General features: G+C 40.7%; 1 protein-coding gene and 2 long non-coding RNA genes across 3 annotated transcripts in view; 2 read left to right on the forward strand and 1 right to left on the reverse strand.

Moving 5' to 3' along the window:
* LOC116046951 (transmembrane protein FAM155A) overlaps positions 1–16,091 on the forward strand; it is a 111,927-nt gene that overhangs the window by 90,007 nt on the left and 5,829 nt on the right. The window contains exon 2 of the mRNA XM_031295425.2: positions 13,805–13,976. Within this exon, the coding sequence (XP_031151285.1) occupies positions 13,805–13,976 (172 nt within the window). The remainder of the gene's footprint in view (positions 1–13,804; positions 13,977–16,091) is intronic.
* On the reverse strand, positions 72–8,767 carry LOC118495594. The gene is made up of 3 exons (XR_004898066.1): positions 8,757–8,767; positions 2,148–2,152; positions 72–125 (listed from the first exon to the last, which is right to left on the reverse strand). It is a non-coding gene; the product is annotated as an uncharacterized LOC118495594 (long non-coding RNA).
* On the forward strand, positions 315–1,990 carry LOC116047113. Its single transcript, XR_004104328.2, has 3 exons — positions 315–398; positions 1,662–1,664; positions 1,835–1,990. It is a non-coding gene; the product is annotated as an uncharacterized LOC116047113 (long non-coding RNA).

Genomic DNA, 16,091 nt, shown 5'->3' on the forward strand with positions numbered 1-16,091 from the left:
AATGCTAGGCTCAAGTCAAAGCTAAGGGGCTGATTTATGCACTGTTTAAAGATAATTTCTTCAGTTGTGATATAATAATAATAATAAATTGAATTTGTATAGTGCTTTTCATGGACTCAAAGTCGCTTTACAGGGCAGGGTACAAAACAAAAAAACCCGAAGCAGAACAAAACAAAACAAAACAAAACAAGATTCAGACACAGATGAAAAAAGAGGGGGCGTGGGCTACGGATAGGCAGAGGTGAAGAGATGGGTCTTGAGGCGGGACTGGAAGATGGTGAGGGACTCAGAGGGACTTTTAAGGGAGGGAGTTCCAGAGCCTGGGAGCTGCCCTGGAGAAGGCTCTGTCCCCAAAACTGTGGAGGTTAGACTTGTGGATGGAGAGGAGACCGGCTGAGGTGGATCTGAGGGACCGTGAGGGTTGGTAGGGGGAGAGTAGGTGAGGACCAGGATTTTGTAGGTGATCCGGTGGGAGATGGGAAGCCAGTGGAGTTGTTTTAGGACTGGAGTGATGTGGTGCCAGGATTTGGTGCGGGTGATGAGTCGGGCGGCTGCGTTCTGGACCAGTTGGAGTCGGTTGATGTTGGTAGAGCTGATTCCAAGGAGAAGTGAGTTGCAGTAGTCCAGTTGGGAGGAGATGAAGGCGTAAATGAGTCTTTCAGCAGCGGGGGGTGTAAGAGAGGGTCTGATTTTGGCGATGTTGCAGAGGTGAAAGAAGGAGGTTTTAATGACATGGCGGATGTGGGGCTCAAGGGAGAGGTGGAATCAAAGATCACGTCAAGGTTGTGGGACTAGGGAGATGGGAAGACAATGGTGCCGTCGATGGTGAGAGTGGGGTTATTGATTTTGCTGAGTGTGGATTTGGAGCCTATGAGGAAGAATTCTGTTTTATCGCTGTTGAGTTTGAGGAAGTTGTGTTGCATCCAGGTTTTAATAGCTGATAAGGAGTTGATGTGGGAGAGGGGAGGATTGTGGGGGGATTTGGTGCTGAGGTAGATCTGGGTGTCATCGGCGTAACAGTGGAAGTCTAGGTTGAAGTGGCAAAGTATCTGACCAAGGGGGAGGATGTAGATGATGAAAAGGAGGGGGCCAAGTACGGAGCCTTGGGGAACACCTTGAGTGACTGTGGCTGTGGCAGAGGTGTGGTTATGGAGAGAGATTAAGTGGGATCTGTTGGAAAGGTAGGAACGGAGCCAGCTGAGTGCAGTACCTTTGATACCGAGGTCTTTGAGTCTGGTGAGCAGGATGTTATGGCTCACGGTATCGAAGGCTGCACTCAGGTCGAGGAGGATAAGGATGTTGAGGGAACCGGTGTCAGCAGAGTTGATAAGGTCGTTGAGGACTTTGAGGAGAGTGGTTTCTGTGCTGTTGAGGGGGCGAAAACCAAATTGGAGGAGTTTGAATTGGTTATTGGCATGAAGATGGGTTTGGAGTTGTGAGGCGACAATACGTTCCAGGGTGTTAGACAGAAAGGGGAGGTTGGATATTGGGTGGTAGTTGTTGAGGGAGGAGGGATCCAGACCAGGTTCTTTTAGGATAGGGGTGACAGCAGCAGTTTTGAAGGCAGAGGGGACAGTTCCAAGGGACAGTGAGGAGTTGAAGAGGTTAGTGAGGTAGGGGCATAGGATGGGGAGGCAGGACTTCAGGAGGAGAGTAGGGAGGGGGTCAAGGGAGCAGGTAGTGGGTTTGGAAGAGCTGATGACTTTGGAGATTTCAGGAGGGGTGACCGGGTCAAACTGGGAGAGGAGGCAGTGTGGAGGAGGGGTTGGGAGGTCAGGAGAGATGGGGAGAAGAGGGGCTGTGGTAGGTGATGGAGTAGATACGGGGAGGTCAGATACAGAGGATAGAGATTGATAAATGATGTTTATTTTGTCAGCAAAAAAGTGGAAGAATGAGTTGCAGAGATCTGGAGTAGAGGTAGGGAGGGTGTTGGTCCGAGGCTTGAGGAGGTTGTTCACTGCAGAGAAGAGGGTTCTGGGGTTTTGGCAGGAGTCGGTGAGGATGGTGGAGAGGTAGGCAGACTTGGCAATAATGAGGGCGTCTATGTAGGCAGTGAGGTGGAGTTTATAGGCTTCATGATGGACTGATATTATTGATTATTGAGCTATTTGATTTATGTCTGTGAGCCTCAGTGCAAACAGACAGACCTTGACTTTAACATTGTTTCTGAGATGCTGCTGAGTGGGGGAAAACAAAAAAGACACTACTTGACACTCATTGCCAGTGACATTGTTAGTGCAATGTGATATGCTGCTGAATTACGCCCAGTTTGTCTTTATTTCCCCCATGCTGACAGCTACAGGATGAGAAGTTGTCCAAACACTTGGAACAGGAGGACATGAGGTGGAAAATGTGTAGCACAAGCAAAATGCAAAAGTCAACCGTGTCAACTCTCACACATACACGGACACTTACACACACACATACACCGTTAGTTAATAATGTAGAAATATGTATCTAATGCTGTATGTAAAAGATGTGATATTAGGTCATTTTCGTTTGTGACATTCACACAGTGATAGATTAGAGAGAAGGGGAGAGTGTGTGTGTGTGTGTGTGTGTGTGTGTGTGTGTGTGTGTGTGTGTGTGTGTGTGTGTGTGTGTGTGTGTGTGTGTGTGTGTGGTGGGGCGGTGTCCTTAGGAAGCAACCTTATCTTTAACTGGAAATCTAATTGTTAGCGCAAAGCAATTTACTGTACAGTATCTGTGCATGTGTGCAGAATGTCCGTATGTGAACGTTCAGTCATGCATATTGTATATGCCTCTCAGTACACAATAAGCATGACAGATGATTCAACCAAGCAATTATTATGTTGTGTTGAAGCAATATTTGCACAATTACATAATGATATGATACATTTCAGAAAACAAAATGACATCTCAGTGTGGCCATAAGAAGGAACACCAAAAATATTTTTGGCACACACACACACACACACACACACACACACACACACACACCCTTGCATCCAACCACAATAGCAAAATGTACTGTACTGTACTGTAAGTATCTGTGGGGGAGTGATATAATATATGGTTTGGTGCACTGTTTTAGGCGCATAGCAGGTGCTGGCTTGCCTCGCATCAAGTGTCTTCCCTGGAGTGTTTCACAGGAAATACCGGAAAATTGCTGTAGGTGGGAATACTGCACAATGAGGCGACTAGCTTATCGCCTGAGAAAAAAAATATAAGGTGGTAAGTAAATAATTTGTCCTCACTTTGCGCACTTGTAGAGTTGAGAAAATGGGTGAGAATAAATTACCAAATTACCATACACAAACATCAACATTACGCAATATAGGCCCTGTTCTGACCATATACTGTATATTTGATCTAATCTCACAAACATGTACATACCATAATTTACAATGCAATTTGTATTTGTAATTTTTATTTTAACACAGCACCAGTGTTTGTGTTACATAATAAATGTTAGTTTGCAAGCATTACTGATGTAAAGAAACCTAACAGCATCGGATACCATTAATAACTTGATTGTTGTCTACTGTTTATAATGTATTAAAAGAGTTGTCATTTTGTAGTAATAGGTCATCTGATTTGGTGTTTTGATTTTTGAAGGCCCACTTGCTTAGTTGTTAAGAAAACTGCTTTTGTTTGATTCTCTGGATTGCCTTTGATTACAGTTTTTTTCAATTGCTAAACAATAGTGGGCACAACTGAAGCCACATGTGCAAAACTCTAACTACAGTCTGCACAGCAGCAGTTCATGTAGACCAAACTCTAGTTCGTTTTTCATTGCTTGAACACATTTTTCAAAACTCTACACACTTATCCCATCACTTTAGCCACAACATGCACAACACTGTGGATTTACAGCACTTTGTTCAAATGCTAACACACTGCTGTCAAAACTGTTAACCACACATTCAAAACAGTACAGATACAGTGTCTTGTTTTAGACTAGTTAGTGAACATATGCGGTATTTATATAGCGAGAGCTCAGAAAGCCTTTTTTTTTGTATACAAACACCAAATAAGAATGAGACAATTATACAGTGTACCATTTGAGAGAAACAGCAAATATACCAACATGTCCAGGTAAGATCTCTGAGGTTATATACACAGCTATAAAACAAGTGAAAAACACTATATCTTTACAATAGTAAAACTGTGTTCTTACTGTTTTTCAGAAAATAATGGAGATGAAAGCAATGGAAACACCACATTCATTTGTATTTAGAGATGATGCAGACATCCAATGTGATGAAGAAAACTTTAGTCACACTAATATGTACCTTTAGTTTTTTTTCCAGTAATTTCATAAATTACTAGACACAAAATACTATATTGAAGCAAACTGCTGATTTTCATTCCTTCTTGGTTACCTTATGTAACAATTGGTATATTATAAAATCTATATCTTTTCTTTAATTAAACTATTGAGTAGTGTGAAGTTACTGAAATTATTCAAACTGTAAAGATTAAAAGTTTGTATGTTCTGTAGTGGTGTTAGATGCTAGTGTTTTTACTCTCAGTGTGTTCTGAGTGAGTGTGTGTTATCTCAGTGAGGATTGTTCATAGTGTTTGGCTGCTGATGTGTGAAGAATTGTGTTGCTTGGAATGAGTTTTGCAGGTGATGTGAACTCTTTAGCTCAGGTGACTGTTGGTAATACAGACTGTAGTTTGAGTTTTGCACATGTGGCTTCAGTTGTGGCCAGTGTCATTTAGCAATGTAAAAAACTGTATTACAGTTTTTTACAGTCGCTAGGATACATTTTTCAATACTTAGGTCACTTTTTCAAAACTCTTAACACAGTTCTCTTAACTAACTTTCAGCTCGGCACAGTAGTTCATTTCACATTCAAAATGCACTAAAACTACCAAATCACTTCATACATGTCTCAAATCAACTCCTTCTCCCATAACACTAGCAAATGTTGACAGCCAACAAACACACTCTGTCACCCACAAAACAATGACCTAAAATACAATAACAACAGGTATCATTATACAATGTTTTCTTATGTAAAACAAGGACACCTCTCTACTGTTTAGAATTCACTGCAATATATGTTACTGGAATGTATCAGACATGATGCAGTAGGCTTCAATATATTGTATGTCTTTTATTTGCACTGAGTAATTCCAAAATAGAAGAATTTGTATACGCACCATCCACTGATACAGATACAATAGGAATGCTAATCTACTCGGTCTTCTGCATTTGGCCACAGGTTCTCATCCACATCACATCTTATAACATCTAGGGCAATACACCTAGGAAAGAATCTTCTGGCATGCCTGATCCATCCCTGGCAATCTTCTGCTGATATGTCCAGGCATCCAGCATTCATTGCTTCCAGCAGGGACATTTGATTATGTGGATGGTGGTCATAAACCTTTCACCTCCATGAGGAAAAAAAATCCTCTATGGGATTGAGGAATGGAGAGTAAGGTGGGAAGAAAAGTGACACCATTCTGGGATGGGCTGCAAACCACTCAGTGACTGCACAGGAGTGGTGAAATGCCACATTGTCCCATACAATTATAAATGTTGGCTGATTTCTTCTCTCTGCATCCCTTTCCTCAACTAGCACAACCCTTTCATAGAGATCATGCAGGAATGCAAGGAGACGCTCAGTGTCGTATGGCCCAATTAGTGGTTTTTGTAACAGCAGCCCATCAGTGGATATTGCTGCGCACATTGTGATATTGGCACCCCTCTGGCCCGGGACATCCACTGTGGCTCTCTTCCCAATCACATTCCTTCCTCGTCGCTGTGTTTTGGCCAAGTTGAAACCCGCCTCATCCACAAAGATGAAAATGTGGGGTGTTTTCCTGCCTTCAATCTCCATGACTCTCTAAAATAAATCCACAAGGCAACATAAGAGTTAGGCTATTGCAGTAGTATACATTACCTAAAATGTATGTCTTTGTGTGTGTTTGGTTTTGTTCAAAAACAGTTCTGTATTTTACAGTATTGTGATCTTGGTGATCTGGTTCCTGAGTTGCCTGACATGTTCAGAGTTCCTCTCAAAAGGCACAGTATACAACTGTTTCATCCTGACCTGATGTTTTTTTCAGGACTCTAAAAATAGTTGTTATGCTTACACTGTGAATATTTTCAAAAGTAACGTTGTCTGCCAAGACTCTGTCGCGAATCTCAGTGAGTTTTATGCCGTTGTTTCTGATGACCATATCAACAATGGCAGTTTCCTGCACATCAGTGAACATCCTACGTCTCCCACCTGTTTGAGGTAGCCGTTGAGTCCTAAGCAGAAAAGCAAAAGCAATTACACACAAGTGGGTTTGCAGGCTTTGCTCTATTTACTTCTGTAATGTGCAGATGCCATGCAGAATACAAGTTACCTGTTAGTTTGCCGGAAAACTCTAACAATAGATGCCACTGTTGAGCGTTGCAGATTTGGCTGCACTCTCTGACCAGCCTCTCTCATTGAGAGACCATGATTGATTACATGATCAATTACAGTAGCTCTAATCTCATCTGAGACTACAGCTCTTGGTCTTCCTCTTCTTCTTCCACCACGCATATGAATTCCTCGCCCCCTCCCAGCCACTCTTCTTCCTCTTTCAGCCACTTCTCCATCTCTGTCTGGGTCCATGGTTACGTCACAATACAAAACTATTCTGAGGTTGTCTCCTTTTGTAATGAAATTGAAAGAGTAACACCTGTGTAGGTGTTCAGCCATAATGAGAATTAGCTGTGGTTGGTCCAATTGTCCAATTGTTTTCATAGCATTTCATTTTTCGATTCTAAATATATTTCATTACAATATTACTGTAGAAACGTAACAGATTGCTGTCTTATTCAGTTTTTTATTATGTTATTGTTTTGAACTTAAGTTTAACAGTTTTGAAAACAGTATGTTAGCATGTGCAAATTGGCCTGTAGGTACATAGAGTTTTGGCGGTTGTTGTGTTGAAGTGAGAAAAGAATGACATGTCATGTCATTTGAAAGATGTAGTCATTGAATGCATTTTGTGCCAAAGCAATGATAAATGATCCACCGTTTAGCCCACATATACTTCTGTTGTGCTCACTGTGTGAAGAGTTTTGAAAAAGTGACCCAAGTATTGAGAAATGCATCCTAGCAACTGTAAAAAACTGTATACTGTGGTCCCATTTTACATGACTGATGTAAACAAATCCTGAATAGCTTCAAAAACAGTACTGTAGCTTATATTTGGTTAATGTCTAATGCTAGTCCCTGCATTTATTTGCGAGTTATAACAGGTTTTAATCTTTAATCTTTAATCATAATATGTTATGATTTTTGGTGGTGGGGGTTAGGGTTGTGCCATATATCATTCACAATACCGGTATCATTTTTAATATATGATATGAAAAAATGTATATTGGGATAATAGCGATATCCCGACCAGTGGACTTAATTGCCTTTTAATTTGGCAACTGTTTAGATGTGCACTTTGTTGTACAATGTTATCCCCAATTAGTTGACTTTACTAGACATTTGCGTGGAAACCCATTGCCTTAAACCTAAGTTTTTACAAAAGGTGAAACTTGACAACAGGTCAAGTTGTATTACAGTTTTTTTTCTATTGCTAAATGACAGTGGGCACAACTGGAGTCACGTGCAAAACTCAAACCACAGTCTGCATTACCAACAGTCACCTGAGCTAAACAGTTCACATCACCTGCAAAACTCATTCAAAGCAACACAACTCTTAACACACGTCTCAAAACGGCTCAGTGCAGCCAAACACTATGCACAACCCTCACTGAGATAACACACACTGTCACTCAGAACACACTGAGAGGAAAAACACTAGCAGCAAACACCAATACAGAAATTACAAACTTTGTGATGTGTGTGTTTCCATTGCTTTCACCTCCATTACCTTCTGAAAAACAGTAAGAACGCAGTTTTACTATTGTAAAGATATAGTGTTTTTCACTTTTTTTTTTATAGCTGTGTACATAACCTCAGACATCTTACCTGGACATATTGGTATCTTTGCTCTTTTACCTGTTTCTCTAAAACGGTACAGTGTATAATTGTTTCCTTCTTATTTGGTGTTTGTACACAAAAAAAGGCTTTGAGCTTTCTCTGTATAAATACCGTATATGTTCACTAACTAGTCTAAAACAAGACATCTGCTTAAGCTTTCAGCTAAAATTGCAATCAGCAGTGTTTGACAGGCACCAGACTGAAATCTATTCTGTTTTGAACGCGTGGTTAACAGTTTTGACAGCAGTGTGTTAGCATTTGAACAAAGTGCTGTAGATCCACAGTGTTGTGCACGTTGTGGTTAAAGTCATGGGAAAAGTGTGTAGAGTTTTGAAAACTGTGTTCAAGCAATGAAAAACGAACTAGCGTTTGGTCCACATGAACTGCTGCTGTGCAGACTGTAGTTAGAGTTTTGCACATGTGACTCCAGTTGTGCCCACTGTCGTTTAGCAATCGAAAAAAACTGTAAGATATTTATGTCTGAGCCCGACCCAAGCCCGACACAGTTAAAATCTCATTGTTTTCTCATACTAATGACACACGTATGTTTGTTTGTGTAGAAAGCCCGCTTCTATTACAGTATTTCTGAATTGCTAAAACACATTTTTTGAATGTTTCTCTCGCTTTCTCAAAACCTTAAACACATATCACCAAACTTAAGCTACACTGTCAAAACCTTTGACTTGTCTTGCTATATCAAACAATTGCTTCAGAACTATGTTATCTTTACCCAAAACCAAACACTGTTTTCAGATAACACACACATCCAGCTAATGCATAAACACTACACAGCAGTCATTACACACTACAGAGATAAATGCAAAACACTGCACTCAGGGCAGAACAGGGGAAAAATTATATTTATTATGATTACACAATCCTGCACACATAAATGTAGTCACAAACAAAATATGCAGCAGATCGATAGCAAGCAATGTCTTGGAATCATTCTGCCTCAGCATCATGCCTCTGGATATGGTCAGGCCACAGGACCTCATCAACGTCACAGACAATCCTGTCCCTTGCTAAACAACGGGGAAAGAATCCTTTAGCATGCCGAATCCAACCTTGAATCGCTTCCACTCCAATGTTGTCACATGCTGCATCCATTGACTGAATGAGATTTTCCTGTGGATAAGGATTTCTGTCATAGACCTTCCACCTCCATGCAGAAAAAAAAATCTTCAATGGGATTAAGGAAGGGCGAGTATGGGTTATTTTCAAACCACTCACGAATTCTAGGACCACGGTGAAAGTTCATTGTACCAGATTACCACGTACATGGGATGCTCTGCCTGCTCATCACCTCTCTGTTTACGTCTCAGTAGTACTTCCTGTAGAGCATACAGAAACGTCATAAGATGGGCAGTGTTGTAAGCCCCTACAGTCACATGGCGGTGAATAACCCCATAGCTGCTGATGGCAGCACATATGGTCACGTTGCCACCACGCTGCCCTGGCAACTCTACAATGGCACGTTGACCAATAATGTTGCGGCCTCTCCTTCTCCTCTTGGTGAGATTGAAGCCAGCTTCATCCAAGAAGATGCACTCATGAGGCCTCTCCATGGAATCCAGTTGAAACAGTCTTTATAGAAATGAACAAAAATTAATTTTTGAAGTAACGTAAATGACATAGCATTCTAGGCTTCATGCCTCTTTATACATGTGCTGCATTAAATTCAACACAGTAAAGATGTACAGTAACTCAATAGTGCTGTATAATCTCTGGACATGATTACTTACTTGTACATATTGATATTGTAGCTCTTTTACCCTTTCAGAATTTCTCTCAAATGGTACTCTTTAGGCTTGTTTGAGACTTATCAGGTTGCGTTTCAGGACACGGTCAATTGTGGAGAGACTCACACTGTTGATTCCTTCAAAATTCACATTGTCTTCCTCAACTCGCTGTTGTATTTCACGCCGACATTGACAATAATGGTCTCCTGCTGTTGTGAGAACATACCTCTCCTTCCACCAGAATGTAGCAGTCTTTCAATTCTAGCAAATAAAACCTCTTGTTAGAATTGTACAGACAGGCCTAATGCATTCAAATGTCCCCAAATATGTACAATACATAAAATACTATTATACAAGTATATCACTGCAAGAAAAGGCCCAATTTTTAGAGATATGTTACAGTAATTTACTGAGACGTTCCACAACTGTACATACTGTACTGTAAGTTTGAGGGACCACAAATGATAGTACACTACCTGTTCTCTTCTCTGAATGTCCTGACAATGGAGGCCACAGAGAACCTGCTTATATTTGGTTGAACACGTAGTCCTGCTTCCCTCATACTCATTCCATGAACCAGAACATGGTGTATGATACTGCTCTAATTTCATTAGAAATGATGGCTCTTGTTCTTCTTCCTCCTCCTACTCCTCCTCCTCCTCCTCCTCCTCCTCCTCTTCTGTCTCTTCCTTCTCCTCTGTCTCTTCCTCCTCCTCCTCTGTCTCTTCCTCCTCCTCCTCTGTCTCTTTCTCCTCCTCTGTCTCCTCCTCCTCCTCCTCGTCCTCCTCGTCCTCTTCCTCTTCCTCTTCCACGTCTTCTTCCTCTTCCTCTTCCCCTTTCCCTTCCCCTTCCACTTCCACTTCCACTTCCACTTCCACTTCCACTTCCACTTCCTCCTTCTCTCCTGCCCTCCATTGTGAAAATCACACATGCCACTTGGATTTGACATGGCTTTATATCCTGATTACTGATTAGGTACAACACATTACTGATTTGAAACAGGTGTGTTCAATTTTGAGTGCTTGTGTGTTACCGATGACAACAGTGTGTTGCTTGTGTTTCAATTTTGGGAGCTGTGTTGTGCCATTTTGAATTGAAGTGCACCACAATGCTACATGTGCTTTGTGAATGACAATGTGTTTACAGTTTTGCACAAAGACTGATTCCGATTTGCTAGTTGTGTCTAACCACATGAGAAGTGTTTAAAGTTGTGCAAACTGTGTGATTCAATCAATAAAGTGGTTTGTACACTTGCAACTTCGGTTTTGCAAATGGATTTTAGTGTTTTAGCAATTCAGAAATACTGTAAGCAACTGTAGGAAGGCATTTGGAAATGTCAACAGATGAGCGCATCAGCGCACACGGGGCAACAAGTGGACGTTAACACAGGCGCGCACAAGAGGCCCAATCATATAGCCAATTGAAATTAAATTAACATAGGCCTACCAAAAATGGCCCAAGCTAACAGAACATAATCCAAAAAATTCACACAAGAGGTTCTGGCAGGTGACTTACAAACTCTATCCACATGACGCTGCAGGGCGGAATTCCCGGTCCTCTTACTGTCATATTTCATAAGAACTCCGCGACCCCTACATTGAACATAACCAACAGGTTCATCACTATTGGCCTTGACAACTATGTAGAAATACTTGCACACAGTAGACTTTCTTTCATTTTCGGTGGTTTTAAATCTCCTGAGGCCAATTTCTTTTTAACGTCTTCCATTGTTGCGCTGCCACATGTAGCCTAATATGCACGTGTTTCATTGTCACAGCTACATAAACAAATTTCCGCACACAGGAAGACGGATGTAAGGGTAATATTTTAAATTTATTTTAATCACAAAAACGAACCTTTGCATCAAGTGAAACAGGCCCATTGGCTACCTACATAACGAGTGAGTTAAGTCTCTCCTCGAGCTCAGGGTAAAGCAAATCCACAACAAAAGCCATTCTTTCACTTCTGAAATACCATACAATGTTCTGCACGTAGCCTAGCTAGGCCTACTGTAGGTTTTGTGTATAAATGTAATATGTTAAATGCAATTAGGTCGAGCAGACAGTCGAAAAAAAATAATAATGTATTCACTATGGGCATTTCTCCGTTCCTGTTTCTATGTCTACATTGAAAGCCTATATATTGCCTAGGCCAGAGATCTTCAACTGGGGGTCCGGAACCCCTAGGGGGTCCTCAGAGTCACTGCAGGTGGGCCTCCAAATTATTGTCAATTTTTGAAAGGTTTTTCAAAAATGAAAATGTCATAACATAATTCCAACATATTATTAGCAAATATAAATCCCCACTGATGATAGGTAAGGTAGTCACTAAGATAGCCATTCACACATATAGTTCATCCTAAGGATTCACTGTGCCACATGTATGTGTAACATTAAAGATTATTTATAAAATCATGCCAACAATTAATATTTTAATAGCTTATTATTTGATGCAAAAAAATGTATAAAGGCTTTAGGCTGCCCTACACGTTATTGTAGGCCCAGTTTAATATGCAACTTCATTTTATACAATATAGGTAGTGGGGGGTCCCTACTCCATCTCTCTTTCAGTTAAGGGGTCCTTGGCTTAAAGACCGCTGGCCTAGGCTACACTATGTTAAGACAATAAATAAACAGTCTGGCTCAAAATGCATTATTTTCCGTGACTAAATGGCTCTCCTGTGAGCAGCTGCATGAGGTGGCAAGAAGAACTGAGTTTCCTTGGCAATTTAGCAATACTGACTAGGGCTGGGCGTATCGATCTAAATATCGATAGTATCGATACCAAGATGAGTATTGGTATCGGATCGATACTGTCGTGATGAGATCGATACTTTTGTTGCAGTTTCTCTCCGAATTCATGCGAGCACAGCGTCTCTCCAAGTCTGTGCGCAGTGTGCAAACAGCGCAACTCTCTCTCTCTCTCTCTCTCTCTCTCTCTCTCTCTCTCTCTCTCTCTCTCTCTCTTTCTCTCTCTCTCTCTCTCTGCCCCCTCCCCCTCCCTGCTCTGCCGGAGGCGGAGAGTCAGAACAGTGAGAGAAGCCTGTGATGATGGCGGAAAGAAAGAGAAGCGCTGTGTGGAGTTTATTCACTCCAGCTGATACGGACACTGCCACATGTGATGTCTGCAAAAAAGTACCAAAATTCCCAGTATCGCCCACCCCTAATACTGACTCAAGTGACTCAAGTATCTCGCACAACCCGGATCGGTTCAGTGAGTGACTCAGAATAACCCAAATCCTTAAAAGGAATTGAGTTTGCCAGGACTAGTGTACCCTTTCTCACTCCCCAGACCCCATCAGTCCCCACCCGGGTCTCGGTCATGGTCCAGCAATACATGTAGATAAACATGAACACTAAATCAACCATACATACCTAAAACCTAGATAACAGAAATGTACACCCAAACAAACACACTTTAACTAAGACAGAAACCGTTCAGAAGATATATTTTTTCCCATGAGCCTTTGCATCGCTTCAGTGCAGAACAGTTCAAATGAGCCTGGCCCTCCCATAGAGAAACTCAACCTCCTTAGTTATCTCTGCTTTTTATGATCTGTGCACTGCATACTTAAGCTGATTATTACAAACAACTAATGTGATTTAGTAATGAATATGGGTTTTAACAAAAAAATAATAAGTTTAATTACAACTAAATCTGGGATCACAGTGTACAATTTATATTTTATACAGAATCTGAATCTCACTCTGAGTTTTGTTGTTTTCAATCTAAATAACAGAGATTTTTTGTTTTTACTGAACATTTGAAGGCAATCTGTAAAATTGTAAAATGTAGCTGCAGTACACAGTGATACTCAGTTGTTCGGAAGAAGAGGTTGGGTAATACTGTATATTGACTGACAAAGTGATGGCTGCCCAGCAACAGCCACATTCATTAAACAGTGGATATCAGGATCACCAGGATATCTCCTCAGTCCTGTGTGAATCAATAGCTGTAGAGGTCATGGATGATGCACATACATGGGAGAGTGGGCATGTGTGCATGCGTTTTATCCAATGCAACCCTTCCTAACTCATCAATATCCTCTCTCTGCACCCCCTCCACCTGTTTTTCTCTCTCCCATGCCCTCACCTCTTTGTCTCCCACCAGATGGTTTATAAGCCCTGGCTGTGTTCTCAGTACTTCCAGACCACCCAGATGCACTGCAGTAAGCGAATCCCCTGTGGTCAGTACTGTCTGGAGGTGCAGCAGCGGTGCCCCTTTGTCCTGCCCGACAATGATGATCTCATTCATGGAGGCAGCCCCAGTTTTATATGCACAGGTACACAAAATACATCATCTTACAGTTTATGCATTCTTCTGTTTGTTTTTAGCTCCTGTGTTTGTTTTATTGTTAACCTTATTTTAAAGATTAGCATCAGTACAGTACAGTACATACAGCTGCCCAGTGTAACTTAAGTACAACAACTCAATTAAGCAGTTGGGGTGAAGTGCTTTGTTGACTATTTGAGGGATAAAAGAGCATTACTTCCCTAAATCCTGGGAATCAAAGCTACGAGTAACAAGCTTTTCTAACCTCTACTGCTTCTGCCCACCCTGTGTACTGTGGATCATGCTCTTGGCCTGAGAAATGTTGAGGCTTTTCTGATGCAGAGGATGAATCAATGAAATACCAGGAGACCAAGATGGTGCAATCATAAGATCTTTATTTCTTTATTAAAGATATGAGTGTGTGCAAAAATACAAATGATAAAACCCATCCTACTTTCCTACATACATGCATGCACAGAAAACAATTCTGTATATCTCTAGAAGAAGGCCAAATAAGGTCTGATATGTCCACATTACACTATCAGCACTCATACATCCAATTATCCTCAAAATGATATGATGCCTTTGGAAAATTCTTTATGCAGAGATTAAAGAACATTCATATATATATAAGCATAGATTTATACTTATGGTTTTCTACCACAGTAACTTACTGTACAATGAGCGAACACATATGAGCACATAGTGAGCGTAGTGTCCTGCTCAATGATATTTTAATAGGACACAACCTTTGATAGTCACACAAAGTCAACACTCGTGACTTTACAGTTACAGGATGTTCTGTTTAATCATCAGACTACAGGGTGATACACCATAACAACAAATTCTAACTACTCACAGCACCAAGAGGCATCTGTACAATGGAACACTGTGACACAAACAACTATGTGTGTTTCGTATGTACTGAACAGCATAAAGCACTCTGTGGATCACTGTTAGTGAATGCAGTTCTTATTTCCAGCCCTGGACACACACGCACGCACGCACGCTCGCTCGCACACACACAAACACACACACACACACACACACACACACACACACACAAATCTAAATCCGAAATAAATGGTTAACCTTATCAGGACCAGATTTTTGTCTCTATGGAAGATGAGTGAGTGGGGTACAGAGTATAATTGTGTGAGCAGAGTTTTGTGAACATGATCAATAAAAAGACACACTCTTAAATCACATGCTGATGCTGCCCTCTGGTGGTCATTTTGAGCATCAAGTTAAATTCACGTACAGTATGGCAGAAGAAATCAAAAGTAGTGTTTGTATTTCCTATTTGTGTACATTTTTCTTTTGATCATTTGAACTGATTTATGTATTTATGAAGAATAGTAAACAAGGCTGCTTTTACCTTTTGTCGCTGGCAATATTCTTTTTGTTTTGTTATTATCAACTAAAGGCCAAAACCACCACTGTGTTAGTCCATCTCTAAATAGTTTCTGATTGCCTGTAGCTCTCAGCCCCAAGCCCATTCCTGCCATCAAACTAAATCTTTCAAAAACTGATCACATACTTGTATATACTTACATTTAAAAAAGCTACATAATTTCCTAAAACAGTAGGGCACTGTAGTTTTTGGTAAATGCTACTCAAACAGGAGTAAATAGTACATTTGCGTAATACACATTTGCTGCACTAGTGAGTACTTACGGAAGGTGTATGCAGGATTGAGTCAACATAAACAACAGTGCCAATGTTTATCACAATGAAAAAACTTGTCTCCCAGTGTAACAGTGGGGCTCATTGATGTGTTTTAATAGTATTTGGACAATTATGGATATCTAAGGCATATAAGAATAAATTGTCAGAATATACGTAAAGTATAAAAATATAGATAATTCAGAAGCTGTAACCATTGAGTTGTTTTGGATTTCTGCTTGAAAAAGTGATTATTGACTATCAAAACTATTCTATTGATTTTCTTTCAATGTACTACTTGAATACTTGTTTGAGCTACAACTGCAAGTAAATGAAACAAAAGCAGATTAAGGAAAACACAAAACAAATGTAGGGGGACACTAAAAACTGATTAGCATTTGCGAACAAAAAAATTGTGTGTTGGAAAATTAGGAAACAATGTTTACTGTTGTGTTTTTTT

This window comes from Sander lucioperca, chromosome 8 (assembly GCF_008315115.2).
Source record: "Sander lucioperca isolate FBNREF2018 chromosome 8, SLUC_FBN_1.2, whole genome shotgun sequence".
Taxonomy (NCBI): domain Eukaryota; kingdom Metazoa; phylum Chordata; class Actinopteri; order Perciformes; family Percidae; genus Sander; species Sander lucioperca.